The 15,656-nt window shown below is 42.5% G+C and overlaps 1 protein-coding gene across 1 annotated transcript in view; it reads left to right on the top strand.

Annotated features, from left to right (window-relative positions):
- The window catches only part of FMNL3 (formin like 3), a 188,686-nt gene that overhangs the window by 121,714 nt on the left and 51,316 nt on the right, over positions 1 to 15,656 (top strand). Inside the window, exons 5-8 of the mRNA XM_082244917.1 lie at positions 12,486 to 12,569; positions 12,908 to 13,060; positions 13,739 to 13,850; positions 14,126 to 14,202. Of these exons, the coding sequence (XP_082101043.1) occupies positions 12,486 to 12,569; positions 12,908 to 13,060; positions 13,739 to 13,850; positions 14,126 to 14,202 (426 nt within the window). The remainder of the gene's footprint in view (positions 1 to 12,485; positions 12,570 to 12,907; positions 13,061 to 13,738; positions 13,851 to 14,125; positions 14,203 to 15,656) is intronic.

Genomic DNA, 15,656 nt, shown 5'->3' with positions numbered 1-15,656 from the left:
GTATACAATGTACGGTTAATAGCAAACACACACACACATCATAGGTTGAACTGGATGGACTGATGTCTTTTTTCAACCTCACTAACTATGTAACTATGTAACTAAGGCTGAGGAGAATCCCAGAGGTGAGTCCAGCTGACAGACCTGAGGTAAATGCTGACTTAGCCCCGTGACAGGAGAGGATATAAGTAAAAGGTTACAGTCATTGGCTAGATGTTTCCCGCCAAAAGATTTGTCTCCAATCCAGTGCTCAGCGGCTGAGGTAAATCTTCCTAGCAACAGCAGGCAGCTTGTAACCTAAAACACAAAATAGAAAGAACCAGCAAAGCAGCCATAGAGAGATATGTACTTCATCAAGACAATCATCATAGCCCTCTATTAAGAATAAAATGTATTTATAAAACAAATGGGTGTTAGGGGTGACAATCCCATGAGGCCACTTCTCTATTTTATTCTTTGGTGGCCCTGACATGGGCTGCCAGCATTGTGGTAGCTATGCCTGTCTCTCATAACGCAGACAAGTGATAGATATGGTCCTGGAGATGACAAATGTCATGGCTTGATAAGGGAGCACAGGGTTTTCCCCAACATGCTGAGATAGCTGTTGTCAATGGAGAGACGTACACAAAAATGCCGGGCCTATCGTTGGGTAAATCCAGGACTGTGAGAACATAGCTAATGTATCTGTATAGATAACCGGCATTGCATGAGATAGACTGAGAGCAGTTCACCTTTCTCACACATGGGCAGGACTGGGCTCAGTCTGCCTCACGCAACATGGGCATTAGCTCTCAATGACCAGCCACCAGATCATTTTTTTCATTTGCCATGGTGACCTGGCGACCAGAAATCATTCTGCTCTGTCAGTTTTACTACTATCTGCGGCTCTGTTTGTGAAATTTTCCCTCGTTTTCTGTTCTGGAGACAACCTTTTGCCAGTCAGTTGTTCTACTTAACTTTTACACTTTAGCCTGTGTTGGGGCTCATTTACACAAGTGGTCAGGGGGGACGGTAAAATCGGGCAATATAGCTTTTACTGTTCCCTTCCTGGCTGCCGCATTTACAAGAGAGTGTAGCTGCTCAGGGCTGTACACATGCCTCTGCCACAGCAAAAATTCAACTGCCTGCCGTTTTGGCTATCCGTACCGCCACTGAACAAGACCCATTCAAGTGAATGGGGCCAATCCGCAACCACCCTGCAACCTTATGTAGTGCATGCTGATGCAGCATTATGAGGGTTAAAACAGGCACCCCCTCAGCCCCGGTCAAATGCTGTCTGAAGAGTGATCCCCTGCGGACAAAGGAGTGGAGATGTTAGCCATACGGGTGAACGTACCCTTACTCTTAAAGTGACTTTTTTTTTTTTTTACCAAACAGGAAGTGAAAGAATCTCTCCAATGGTGCTATTGACTAAAGTAAATCCTGACCGGAATTTTAATCTTTCCATACTCTTTTGGGTGTGAATTTACTTTAATCTGTCTGTGTACAGCTGAAAATATGTTGGTCAGAGTGGTAGGTGTCCGACGGTGCTTACTTCCTCTATAGAAGAGGGGTCAGTGGACTGGCCGGAAATTTTTGAGCTGGACACCGTGTAGTAAAAGTGATGCTCAGTCTCCCCAGAACTGTGCGAGGGTATATTTCATTTTCAAATCCAATGGACCATGCACTGATCTAAGACACAATAATGTCTGTTTATTTTCTCATCGTGAAGTACACGGCGGTCACGCTGCACAGAATCACGTATATATAGGTGATTTTGCACTTCTAGGTAGGGGGCACAAGGGGGCCACTTCTGCTGTGATTCGTTACAGCAGAAGCCGATCAGCGGGTGCCGGACAAATGAACGTCCGCCGGCACCTGCTGATCATTGGGAAAACACACCGAACAGAGCGCTGCCTATGTAAACAAGGCCTGTTTAAACAAGGCAGAGCTCTGTTCTGACGGGGGACGTCATGGAATTTCCTTACCTGCAAAGCAGAGAATAAAATCCATAACTTCCCTTAGTAAAAGCAGCTTGCATAGTGCACACAAACACTGGCTAGGCACATCTTTTACCCTTTGATCGCCTCTGATGTTTAATCCCCTTCCCAGCCAGTGTCATTAGTACAGTGACGTGCATATTTTTAGCACTGATCGCTGTATTAGTGTCACTGGTTCCCACAAAGGAATTGATTTACTAAAGCCAAATCCACTGTGTACTGCAAGTGTACTTGGAAGTGCAGTCACTGTAGATCTAAGGGGAAGATCTGAAATGAGGGGGAGCTCTGCTGATTTCTATCATCCAATCCTGTGCAGGCAAAAATGCTGTTTTTTATTTTCCTTGCATGTTCCCCACAGATCTACAGCCACTGCACTTCAATGGCACTTGTAGTGCACAGTGGATTTGCCTTAAGTAAATAAAGGAAATAAAAGTAAAAGAAAGTAAATAAAAAAAAAAAAAAAAAAAAAATGAATGTTTTGGCATCTGCTGTTGTCTCTTTTGGCCGCAAAGTTTTGCAGGCTGCAATTTAGAGGGTCTGTTTTTTCCTCTTGAGAGTGTATTTCAGGTAGGAATCCTGTTGTTTTGGTTGAACTACTATTGCCTGGTTTAGCTTGTATTCATCCTTGGGTTTGTTGTTCCCACCCCTCATGTTTGGCACTGCTTTGGCACGTCCCTATGGTAAAGAATATGGGGTTGTGTCTGTCAATGAACGGAGGAGAAAATAGGATTTTTTTACTCACCGTAAAATCCTTTTCTCCGAGTTCATTGACAGACACAGCACCCACCCCTCTGTGGAGTATTTATGCTTCTATTACTGCTTGTTCCAAAACTGAGTTCTCTCTAAGCAGAGAGGGGTATTATGGCAGCTGAGGACGGCCCATGGGACGTAGCCAAGCTTTTGTGTTGTCTGCCTAGTCCTACTCCTGTAAAGGGCAGCATAACCCTATGGTAAAGAATATGGAGCTATGTCTGTCAATGAACTCCGAGAAAAGGATTTTACGAGGAGTACAAAAATCCTATTTGGGTACAGCATTGCATGACTGCAGTTGTCTCTGAAGGTAAAGTAGAAAAAAATGCTTAGGTCATGAAGGGGGGTAAATCTTCCGGAGGTCAAGTGGTTAATGAACAAACACTGCTTAGCTGTGTGAGACTGTTATCGAAGGACGCTCATTTTTTCTTGTTAGCTTTGTCATTTTGGAAATGAAAGGGTGTCTTGAGAAAAGAGTGTGTGGGAATAATGTAACCTGAATATGTGTAGAAGGGGAAAAAAGAAAAAAAAAGGTTTTGGCATCATTTAGGTGGGACTGGTGCTGAGACCTCTGCATACGTCAGCTGAAAGCATCCCCAGAAATAGAGGCTGTAGTCAGACAGGAAATGAGCAGGAGGTGGTGTGGGGACTGGGGAGGCAGCAGACAGGAAATAGGAGGGCTCCTGGCCTGGGAGAGGAAAAAGTCCTCCTCAGCTCTAAGACGTGCCAGGATGACAGACACGCTGCAGCTTCTACACAGTGACAACACCTTTTATTTCATCCCAAATCTGACAGCCTACAGGAGAGGAAAGAAAACAATTGTATTCTTAGGAAAATGGATTCGGCAAGCCTGTTGTCAAACTCAGACTGATTTTCTTACAGTTGTTTGACATTTCCCACAGAAGAAAGATGACCATTCCAAGTGATTCATAGGACAAAACGGACAAATTCTTAGTGTATGATACACAAGCGATTTTAGGACAGAGAAGGAAAAATAGTGACATGAACTTATCTAACATAAAAATAGAATTTGGTGGTAAAATGGCAGTTTTGACAGACAGTAGAGATGTGCTGAATCTTGTGTGTGTGTGTGTGTAAAATCTTTATTTTTTTACCACAATTCCAACTATCGGGTGGTGCTTTATTGTTTTGTTTCTGCTTTGTATCACTAAAAAAAATGTTTTAAATATACTTATATGATAATTCACAAAAATACAGTGCCTTGAAAATGTATTCATACCCTTTGAAATTTTCCACATTTTGTCATGTTACAACCAAAAATGTGAATGTATTTTATTGGGATTTTATGTGATAGACCAACACAAAGTGGCTCATAATTGTGAAGTGGAAGGAAAATGATAAATTGTTTTCAACACTTTTTACAAATAAATATGTGAAAAGCGTGGCGTGCATTTGCTTTCAGCCCCCTTTACTCTGATACCCCTACATTAAATCCAGTGGAACCAGATACCTTCAGAAGTCACCTAATTAGTAAATAGAGTCAACTTGTGTGTAATTTAATCTCAGTATAAATACAGCTCTTCTGTGAAGCCCTCAGAGGTTTGTTAGGGAACCTTAGTGAACAAATATTAAAACCAAAAACTATCAGCGCAAATCAAATAAGTGATGTAAACTCAACACAAAATCACTGTGCGTGAATAAAGTGCATAAATATAAAACATCAACGTGTAAAAATAATATCCGGCTGCATACACCAATCGTGTTCACAAATCACAATATACGCGTTACGTCGAGCGTGATGCTCCTATCGAGGAAGTCAGAGGAGCATCACGCTCGACGTAACGCGTATAGGGGGGGGCAGAGCGTGCGTGACCGACGCAGACCTTCTCTCTGGTGTACTACGATCTTGCCAATACAGCAGGCACGGCTGCGTGCCTCATAAATGTGAGTTGAATGATTTTTCTTTAATAAAGCCCATTTAAACTACCAAACAGAGAGCACTAGATTTTGCCATATCTTTTTCCCCATCTATGTCCCGTGATCCCCGGAGGTGACAAGCAGGGAGGTCCTTTCCTGGAGTCTTATAATCTTTGTTATATGCAACCTGTTGCTTGGCCATAGCCTCCTGGGACACTTGCGTCATGCATCACAGGAACCACAGGGTACGCAAAAGCACATGCTTCATAGCATGTCCTCAGGAGGCCAGCTGCAGGAACCCAAAAGAAACAGCCAGTCCCCCCGATGAGGTCACAGATGAAGATGGCAGCGCAGGACCAGGTGTGCAGCATGGCACAACGGATCCCTACAGAACACCACTGGATTGTTGGGCTTATCAGTGTGGTTTGTATGGAATACTCAGCAATAAACAGGATGATGGTCCACTTTGGGACCTAAACCCACCTCATTTACCTGATGGCCAAAAAAAAAAAAAGAAGTTATGTCCCCCTTATTTAATTCAGGTACTTTTATATCACTGACCATTTACGCAGGGCTTTACATATACACTATATTGTCAAAAGTATTGAGATGCCAGCTTTTACATGCACATGAACTTTAATGGCATCCCAGTCTTAGTCCGTAGGGTTTAATATTGAGTTGGCCCACCCTTTGCAGCTATAACAGCTTCAACTCTTCTAGGAAGGCTGTCCGCAAGGTTTAGGAGTGTGTTCATGGGAATGTTTGACCATTCTTCCAGAAGAACATTTGTGAGGTCAGGCATTGATGTTGGATGAAAAGGCCTGGCTCGCAGTCTCTGCTCTAATTCGCAATTATGGTGGAACAGGAAGGGCCAACCCCAAACTATTCCCACAAAGTTGGGAGCATAAAATTGTCTTGGTATGCTGACGTCTTAAGAGTTCCCTTCACTGGAACTAGGGGGCCAAGCCCAAACCCTTAAAAACAACTCCACACCACAATCCCCCCTCCACCAAATCATTTGGACCAGTGCACAAAACAAGGTCCATAAAGACATGGATGAGTGAGTTTGGGGTGGATGAACTTGACTGGCATGCACAGAGTCCTGACCTCCAACCGATTTACAATGAATTAGAGTGGAGACTGCGAGCCAGGCCTTCTGGTCCAACATCAGTGCCTGACCTCATAAATGCGCTTCTGGAAGAATGGTCAAACATTCCCATAGACACACTCCTAAACTTTGTGGCCAGCCTTCCCAGAGAAGTTGAAGCTGTTATAGCTGCAAAGGGTGGGCCAACTCAATATTGAACCCTACGGACCAAGACTGGGTTGCCATTTAATTTCATGTTGTGTAAAGGCAGGTGTCCCAATACTTTTGACAATATAGTGTATATTGTACATTCACATCAGTCCCTGCCCTCAAAGAGCTTACAATCGAAGATCTGTACCCACACAAAGGTACAGGGAAAACTTGCAAACTCCAGGCAGGTGGGGCTGTGGTTGGGATTCAAACCAATGAACCCAACTAAGTGGAAGTGCTAACCACTTTGCCTTACTCGATCCTAACTGAAAAAAAAAAAAAAAACACTTTAAAAGACTAATAAAAATACATTGTTGTACTTTTCTGTAACATTCAGAAAACTCTGTTCCTATTCATACACAACACATTTTTGTTTTGTATCCCCAGCTTTCGTTTTATTATGTTTTTCATGTATGTTTTGTATTTGAAATTCTGAAATGATTTAAAAAGCTAGTAAAGAAAAAAACTAGACTAGAAAACAACAGATACATCTGATTTGTGAGTGTCAGTTTCATTTCTAATTTTACATTTTCTAAAAATGGCTTTGAATAAAAAGTACTGTTTGGTAAATGGAAGCTCAGAAACCGAAGATTGTCCAAAACCGAGTACTGCTTCTAGAAGACCGGTCTTTTTTTTAATGCCATATACCAGTGTTTTTCAACTCCGGTCCTCAGGGCACACTAACAGGCCAGGTTTGCAAGAAAACTGAAATACATCACAGGTGATATCATTTGCTGCTCAGTGATTGCAGTATACTAGTCTGCATCTCCCCAAGGTAATACTTAAAATCTGGCCTGTTAGTGTGCCCTGAGGACCGGAGTTGGGAAACACTGCCATATACCACTGTCCTTGACATCAACAAACCAAGTTTTTTTGCCATTTTTTTCATTACATTCACTGTGGTCATCTCCAAACATTAGTGTCCAAGGTGATGTTTACTTTAGAGTATGTGTTGTATATGGTAGTAACCACAGGCCAGAGCACAATTTATATTTACCCATGTCAATATATTGTGCATGATGTGACCTGATAACCTTTTATGCTGTGTAGGATTCTACATATACACAATGAGATCCTTCATCTCCAGTGGGCTGCGTGTACATTCCCCAGCACAGCCCCCATAACACCTCTGATTGTGGAGGTGGGTACAGACGTGTTAGATGACCTCATGCCATGCAGAAAACTTTCTCCCTGTGCAGAGTTTCCTCTTTACTATTTGCAGTACACTGGTGTTGCCTGTGAAGTTTCTGTTTTTCATTTAAAAACACAGGATTCTAGATAATATTGTAAAAAAGAACGTTTAATTTCTTGTAGAGATCAGAATTTCTCAAAGACTTTTTAATGCTGATAATTACATGAGTCACTGTGTAAAAAAAAAATGTTTCTGGGGGCCATAGTGTTCTTGCTCAAGAATGCTGCTTAGGTGGGCTCCCATGTAACTCCTGATTAGAGATGGGCTCAGGCGTGTTTGGGATCCTAGTCCCAACCCACCTGCCCGATCCCGCTAGGAAGCCGACACTGCACACCTTTAATCACAGGCATTGAGACATTTCCCAGTCCGCAGCTGCATATACCAGAAAATGTCTCAATGCCTGGGATTAGGGGTGTGCAGTGTTGGCTTCCTGGCGGGATCGGGCTGGTGGGTTGGGACTAGGATCGCCAAAACGACTGAGCCCATCTTTACTCCTGATACTCTACCCCTGTCCTATCCTGCTCCCAGTGTTCCTCAACTGCGGGCTGGAAACTGATACAAAGACTTGTTTGGAGGAGAGGGCATTGAGTACACTTTAATGCTTTTCTTCACTGGCCAGAACAAAAGGGGATAGGTTGGAGAAGAACTCCAGAAAGCACTGTTTACAACCTTACAAGATCTCCCTGTAGTTTCTTTGTGTAGAAACACTATTTTGCAGGACCCCATAGCTATAACCCTTATTAGGGAGCAGTGTATTGTAAAAATTCATCTTTCCATTGTGGCTTCCCTTCTTTCTCCTCTGTATGTCAATGCTGGCATGTTTCATTCATGGGTGACATATGATGTCTTGGAGTCCTGATAATCCGTGTAGAGTGAGTGGACTGTGCTTCCTACTCAGTTATTAGATGTACAAATAATGGGTATATGAATTGTATTAGCGGGGGAAGCCCTTGTGACAGATGTTGAGGATGCCAAAGTTTATGTGTCCCCCCTTCTTTCTACATAACTAGAGTGTATCATAAATCAACATACTAGAGCCAATTTAGGCAGTAGCCAATTAAAGTAGTTTCAAAGCCTAAATGTTTGTTTTACCTTTATGCATTCTATGAATTAGGGTGAAAAAACCTATGTGTAACAGAATTCCCCCCCCCCCCCTTATACTTATCTGAGCCTATTCACGATCCAGTATTGTGCATGAGAGCCGAGGCTCTCCAGGCTCTGTCCATTCTCTCTGAGGAGATTGATAGCAGCAGGAGACATTGGCGATGAGGAAGGGGGTAGGGTAAAGCTGCTCCTTCTGTATTAAGAGACACAGACAGGGTGGCTTGGGAGTGCCCCCCTAAGAAAGGGCTTCCTATGGGGGCACTTGCCAAAGAGGAGGAGTCAGAAGCGCCAGCAGGGGACCCCAGAAGGATAGGAACGGGGCTGTTCTGTGCAAAACCATTGCACGGAGCAGGGAAGTATAGCATTTTTATTATTTTAATAAATACTGCTGCTTTCATTTAAATTATGTGATGAGGAGGGGGTGGGGGGTGGGGGGTTTACAGGGCTGAGGCACCAGGTCTATATCAATAGACACAGACAGGACGGCTCGGGGGTGCCTCCATAGGAAAGGCCTTTTTATGAGGGCACTCGCCAAAGAGGAGGTGTCAGGAGCGCCAGCAGGGGACCCCAGAAAGATAGGATCTGGGCTGCTCTGTTGAAAACAATTTCACAGAGCAGGTAGGTATAACAGTTAATTATTTTAATAAATAAAAAGAAACCTTTAATATCACTTTAACCTACCAGCATGTCTTTGGAGTGTGGGAGGAAACCGGTGTCCCCAGAGGAAACCTTCACAGGGAGAACATGCAAACTCCAGGCAGGTAGTGTCATGGTTGGGATTTGAACCAACGACCCTAGGCTGACGGGCTAACCACCTAGCCACTGTGAAATCCAGAGAATGCTTTAATCCAGCTGCCCGCAGCCTCCTGGAATAATAATGCGGCTACACCACCGTTGCGTCATCAGGGGGCCAGCTGGAAGGCGCTGGAAGAAGACATCCAGCTCCTGATGATGTAAGCAAAGAAGATGTCACTGCAGGACCCAGTGTGTGGTAGTAGAGTGGCGCGTTAAATCAGGACAGCACTGGATGCGCCGGGCGCATGAGTACGTTTTTACAGAATAATCCAAAAACAAATAAAATAAATCCTGGGGTGACATTGTTCTTTAATAACGGCACTCCCTTGTGACACAGAGTTTTAAAATGATCCCGATGGAGGTGGCTGCTCTTTATACTTAAAGCCAAAGCCTTCCGTGCTTATATCATTTTAGCGTCACTTCAGAGTTTCAGTGTAACAGATGTCACCAAATTCAAGATTCAAATGGTGTTTGTTACATTGAAATGATTACTGAACTATACAGGTCCTAAAAGAATTCACTGCAAAGACCGTCCCGTTCACAGAAGGATTTAGGTTAAATGTATGCAAATGATTTGTAACTCGGTCTACATGTGTCAGTGATGTGCTTATTATGTCATCAACTGAAGCCGCTCGATAATTACGCCCCAGACAAAACAGTGAGCTGAGGCGTGCTCATATTTGTTTATTTTCTTACTCGCATGGCTGGGGCCCTGATCCACTCACCCAAGGCAGAGCACAGAGCAGTGCTGTAGAGGCCTGGAGATATCTTGCCTGATCCGTCCACTTCGTTCTGAAAGGAAGCATTATATTTTCATAAATTGTCAGGCTGCTGCTATGTTATTAGACCAGCATACAAGTATTTCAAAGAGAGATCTGACATCTCAAGTTTCCTTTGAATTGGATTTCACTCTGTTGTATAGGCTGTCATAGCTTGGCATTTGTATCTTCCTTCAGCAGAATGACCGTAATTTAAAGTCTAATAGATGATACTGACCTTACTAAGCCTGACAGGGGTCTTGTCAAGAAATTCTGTATGGTTTGAAAAATAATTCAACTTGATTAGGTTTACTTCTGAATTGGACGGATAGTCTAGGCCCTTGATGCTAAACCTGTGGCCCTGGGACTGCATGCGGCCCTCAGGCACTTTTTGTGCCTCCTTTAGGGGCCCCTGCAGGCAATAATCTATGTTTCCTTATTGCACTGTTACAGCAGCAATTTCTAGCAGTCTCATGTAACTTGCTTCCAGGTTATGACGATCTCTTGATGTGTGATACCAGTCTCCAACAACTTGTATTTAATTTGCACAGTCTCCTGGAGCATGTCTGCAGCCTCTGACCATCTCTTTTATCATTCCCATAATTTCTGCCCTTCTCTTGCATCATACCCGCAGTCTCTAACCATGTCTTGTATCATGTCAGCAGTCTCTGACCATCTCTTGTGTCATGTCTGCAGTCTCTGACCATCTCTTGTGTCATGTCTGCAGTCTCTGACCATCTCTTGTGTCATGTCTGCAGTCTCTGACCATCTCTTGTGTCATGTCTGCAGTCTCTGACCATCTCTTGTGTCATGTCTGCAGTCTCTGACCATCTCTGGTGTCATTTCCGGAGTCTCTGACCATCTCTTGTGTCATTTCCGGAGTCTCTGACCATCTCTTGTGTCATTCCCGGAGTCTCTGACCATCTCTTGTGTCATGTCTGCAGTCTCTGACCATTTCTTTTGTCATGTCTGCAGTCTCTGACCATTTCTTTTGTCATGTCTGCAGTCTCTGACCATTTCTTTTGTCATGTCTGCAGTCTCTGACCATTTCTTTTGTCATGTCTGCAGTCTCTGACCATTTCTTTTGTCATGTCTGCAGTCTCTGACCATTTCTTTTGTCATGTCTGCAGTCTCTGACCATTTCTTTTGTCATGTCTGCAGTCTCTGACCATTTCTTATGTCATGTCCGCAGTGTCTGACGATCTCTTATGATTGTCTGCCGTCCCTGACCACTTCTTGTATCATGCCCATGATCTTTGATACCCTGTCTGCTGTCTCTGAGACTGTACATTCGCTTACTTTTATGTGAGGCCCTTTTTTTTTAAAGTCAGGGCTGCACTTGAGACCCCTCATTTAAAGAAAGATGGCCACCAGTAATGTAGGCAGTGCAATTTTCTTTTCTTTTTGAAAAATAACCCCTCAAAAACAGTATTTCTTTCTGTGGAGAAAATACCTGTATATTTTCTATTTTACCTAACCAATCAGATACATAAAGAAGTACTCTGGCATTAGGTCTAATGTGTGGCTAATCCTCCTCTGAGATATACAATTATTTTTTGTCACAGCTGAGGTTTCAAGCTTCAATACAGTTCCAGAGGTTGCTGTTGTCAAGTTTATGGAAGCTGGGCCAGTTTTGGGGCAGTTACTACAGGCTTTGCCCTGGAATTGTCACAACTTCTAGCAATCTGTCTATGGAAACCTTTAGTGCTGGAGGCAAGTCTTGGCTGGGACAGACATGACATGGAGGCATAACACCAAATCACAAAGCTTATGAACTCCTGTTCTCTCCAGGATGAAACCTTGGAAAGTTCATACTTTGAGTACATTCTGTAATTCTACCCAGGGGTATGGGGGCACAACACAAATATTAGAGACATCAAGTACAATGGCAGTGATTTCATCTGACTAATTATTTTCCTTTGCTTTTAGCTAAAAGACTTCCATCTTTAGTGGGGAATTCTGTTTTTAACCAACTAGGCATATGATTAATGGACTCTTAACTGAAATATGTTGGCTGCATAATCCTATTGAAAATAGTTTTGCTTGGACTCATTTTGGCGTATGCCTAGTGAGTCTACTCATGTGTTGGTGTATATACACCCAATATACCAGGGAGGACAACGAGTGGCCCTTCACACCAATCACCTTCACACTTTCATGGGTTGGAAAAATTCTATTATCCGTCATCAATCCGGATATGTGCAGAGAATGTAGCCCTCAAGATGAATTATCTCCCATAACGGATAAGTCATCAAGGAAAGAAAACAAAAAGCTCCACATAGTGTAAAACCATAAACAGAAGGTATTTATGAAAAGTTTAGAACACTTACAATGAAGTAGATAAAAAAGCGCTCTTTAGACTGGATCTGTATATAGCATCAATAGGCAGTAGCATGGACAGGAGTCAACCCAAACTGTCTAAACTGTAAAATTTTGTCTATACCCATATAAAGCACAATTACATGGCATCGTTATATATTTATATTAGTAGTGGTCTGTGGATATTACCATGTGGCATGTCCAGTGGTCACATGACTCAACTAGGCTGACAGCCTGGACTCGAATTGTAAACCGTAAATAATTTTTCCTGAGCTGTAAATGTCACAAGCATGGGTTCTGTGGGCTTTAAAACAAAGTTAATACTAGTTTGTGGAATGGCTTTTCCCAAATTGTTCCCATGTTTAATTTCCTGTCATGGGCATTAATTGAGAATGTTGTCTTTCTTTTTTTAGGTGGGTGCGTGAGTTCTTGAATAATGACAACAGAGGCCTGGATGTTTTGGTGGAGTATCTCTCATTTGCACAGTGCGCGGTTATGTAAGTACAGTCTGTAAATTTTGTTTTCCTTAATGTATGTGGGAGAGCCATCCCTAGACACCACAAGCAGGAAAATCTGTGCACACAGAATGCTGATGATTATCCTCTGTGAATTTTTGTGTCCTGATGCTGAAACAGCAGCATGTGTTCCAAGTAACAGTTTCCACCCCGTGCTGTCTGACATATGCAGCTCAGTTTGTTGTCTGTTGGTCCCAGCCAATTCAGCTTTTGCACATCCACCAGGCTGGATACCATTTTCTGCTGCTTTGTAGCTTGCTTTATCCATTCCTCTGTCTGTCCCTTGGCCGCTCAAGCTTCTTTGTATCCCTTTGGTGTAGGTTTGATTTTGAGGGCCTGGAAAACGGGGAGGATGGCTTGGTTGAAAAGTCCAAATCCTGGAGCAGATCCATCGAGGATCTGCAGAGTCCCAACGCCCTCCATGCCCCTTTCGCCAACGGCCTCGCTCGCTCTGCCCGCCAGTCTGTGCTCCGGTATGTATTTGTGTGCCCGCTCCTTGCCATTGTTCCCTGCAGCCTGCCAAGATGCCGTGTTTGTGATCCTTTCATAGCTATTTTTTTTATGATAGTTTTCATTTTAAAGGCTAGTAGCACCTGGAAAGGCAAAGGGTCCATCGAAATATAATGAACGCCACATATATTAGGCATCTTATGCTTTCGTGATGATTCTAAAATCTATATATATATTATGAGTTTCCAGTATATTGGTATATACTATATGATACTTGCTTGTTTGCAACTCACTGTTATAATAACATTAGCAAGTATACAGACAGTAAATCTATTAAAAAAAAAAATATTTTTTTTGCCTTTCCCATTCTCTATTATTATCTACTGGACTAAAAAGTAATGTCATTTTCACAAATAAAGATTTAGTGTTAAAAGGTGACTAACACTTGTATAATTCCTTTAATTTTTTTTTGGGTGTTACTGCCAGAAGTAGAATTCCCTCATTATAACGCTACGCTTTTTAAACTTTTCCACAAAAGGGAAATCACTTTTTTATCCATTACATTGATTAATACTTTTTTGCTACTAACACATACATCACTGTAGTCTTAAAAATTCTGATCTATATCTACTGTACAAAAGATTGGGCCTTAAATATTTGACTGTTTAACATATTTTTGTGTATTCACTGTCACCAAATAGCAGCTACAACACACTGCCAGGAAAAAAAGCGCTGAAAAACTCCAGATTGGTGAGCCAGAAGGATGATGTACATGTTTGCATCATGTGCCTCCGTGCCATTATGAATTACCAGGTATAGAGTTAGTTGGTGTGATCGATGCGATGATATAGCATGTAGCGCAAGCTATCATTCATACTTTTGTTATCGTATGAAAAGATTTGTGTATATCTCTTTAGATATAGACAGCTATCTGTTTTTATATAAACACACATATAGAATATAGAAGCACACATAGAATAACAAAGATATGAATGGTGGCTTATGTGTATCAAGACTACAGGATACCTAAAGTTAAAGTTTTTGAGAATCTTTGCATCCTTTTATTTTCTCTGTTCTTTTTCTCTTAGTATGGATTCAATCTGGTCATGTCCCACCCTCATGCTGTCAATGAAATTGCTCTCAGCTTAAACAACAAGAATCCAAGGTATTTGTTAATATGAATATAATCTTTCTGTTCCTTAAGTTAGATGCAGGCAGATTATCATGGATATATATATATACATATATATATATTGCCAGGTTGAAAGAGATCAATCCGAACATTCACACACTATGGCAAGATGTACATAGACATTAGCAACTTAAAAAAAGGACATCTCTATTTAGTTTGAGCTATTTTTTACACAAAGGTCTAGCTAATGTATGAATGTATGCAGAGTCTCTTATGTAATTTACTAGTTAAGGCTAAACACCAGCTACATATAAGTGATATACAGTATCTCACAAAAGTGAGTACACCCCTCACATTTTTGTAAATATTTTATTATATCTTTTCATGTGACAACACTGAAGAAATAACACTTTGCTACAATGTAAAGTAGTGAGTGTACAGCTTGTATAACAGAGTAAATTTACTGTCCCCTCAAAATAACTCAACACACAGCCATTAATGTCTAAACCACTGGCAGTAAAAGTGAGTACACCCCTAAGTGAACATGTCCAAATTGGGCCCAACTAGCCATTTTCCTTCCCCGGTGTCATGTCACTCGTTAGTGTTTCAAGGTCTCAGGTGTGAATGGGAAGCAGGAGTGTTAAATTTGGTGTTATCGCTCTCACTCTCTTATACTGGTCACTGGAAGTTCAACATGGCACCTCATGGCAAAGAACTCTCTGAGGATCTGGAAAAAAGAATTGTTGCTCTACATAAAGATGGCCTAGGTTATAAGAAGATTGCCAAGACCCTGAAACTAACATGCAGCGTGGTGGCCAAGACCATACAGCGGTTTAACAGGAGAGGTTCCACTCAGAACAGGCCTCACCATGGTCGACCAAAGAAGTTGAGTGCATGTGCTCAGCATCATATACAGAAGTTGTCTTTGGCAAATAGACGTATGAGTGCTGCCAGCATTGCTGCAGAGGTTGAAGCGGTGGGGGCTCAGCCTGTCCGTGCTCAGACCATACGCTGCACACTGCATCAAATTGGTCATCCCAGAAGGAAGCCTCTTCCAAAGATGATGCGCAAGAAAGCTCGCAGTTTGCTGAAGACAAGAAGAGTAAGGACATGGATTACTGGAATCATGTCCTGTGGCCTGATGAGACCAAGATAAACTTATTTGGTTCAGATGGTGTCAAGCGTGTGTGGCGGCAACCAGGTGAGGAGTACAAAGACAGGTGTGTTTTGCCTACAGTCAAGCATGGTGGTGGGAGTGTTATGATCTGGGGCTGCATGAGTGCTGCCAGCACTGGGGAGCAACAGTTCATTGAGGGAACCATGAATACCAAATGTAATGTGACATACTGAAGCAGAGAATGATCCCCTCCCTTCGGAGACTGGGTTGCAGGGCAGTATTCCAACATAACGACCCAAAACACACCTCCAAGACAACCACTGCTTTGCTAAAGAAGCTGAGGGTAAAGGTGATGGACTAGTCAAGCATG

This window comes from Pelophylax lessonae, assembly GCF_965119305.1.
Source record: "Pelophylax lessonae genome assembly, chromosome: 2".
Classification (NCBI taxonomy): Eukaryota; Metazoa; Chordata; class Amphibia; order Anura; family Ranidae; genus Pelophylax; species Pelophylax lessonae.
Note: the sequence above shows the minus strand (reverse complement) of the source record. Positions and strands in the feature narration are given on the sequence as shown.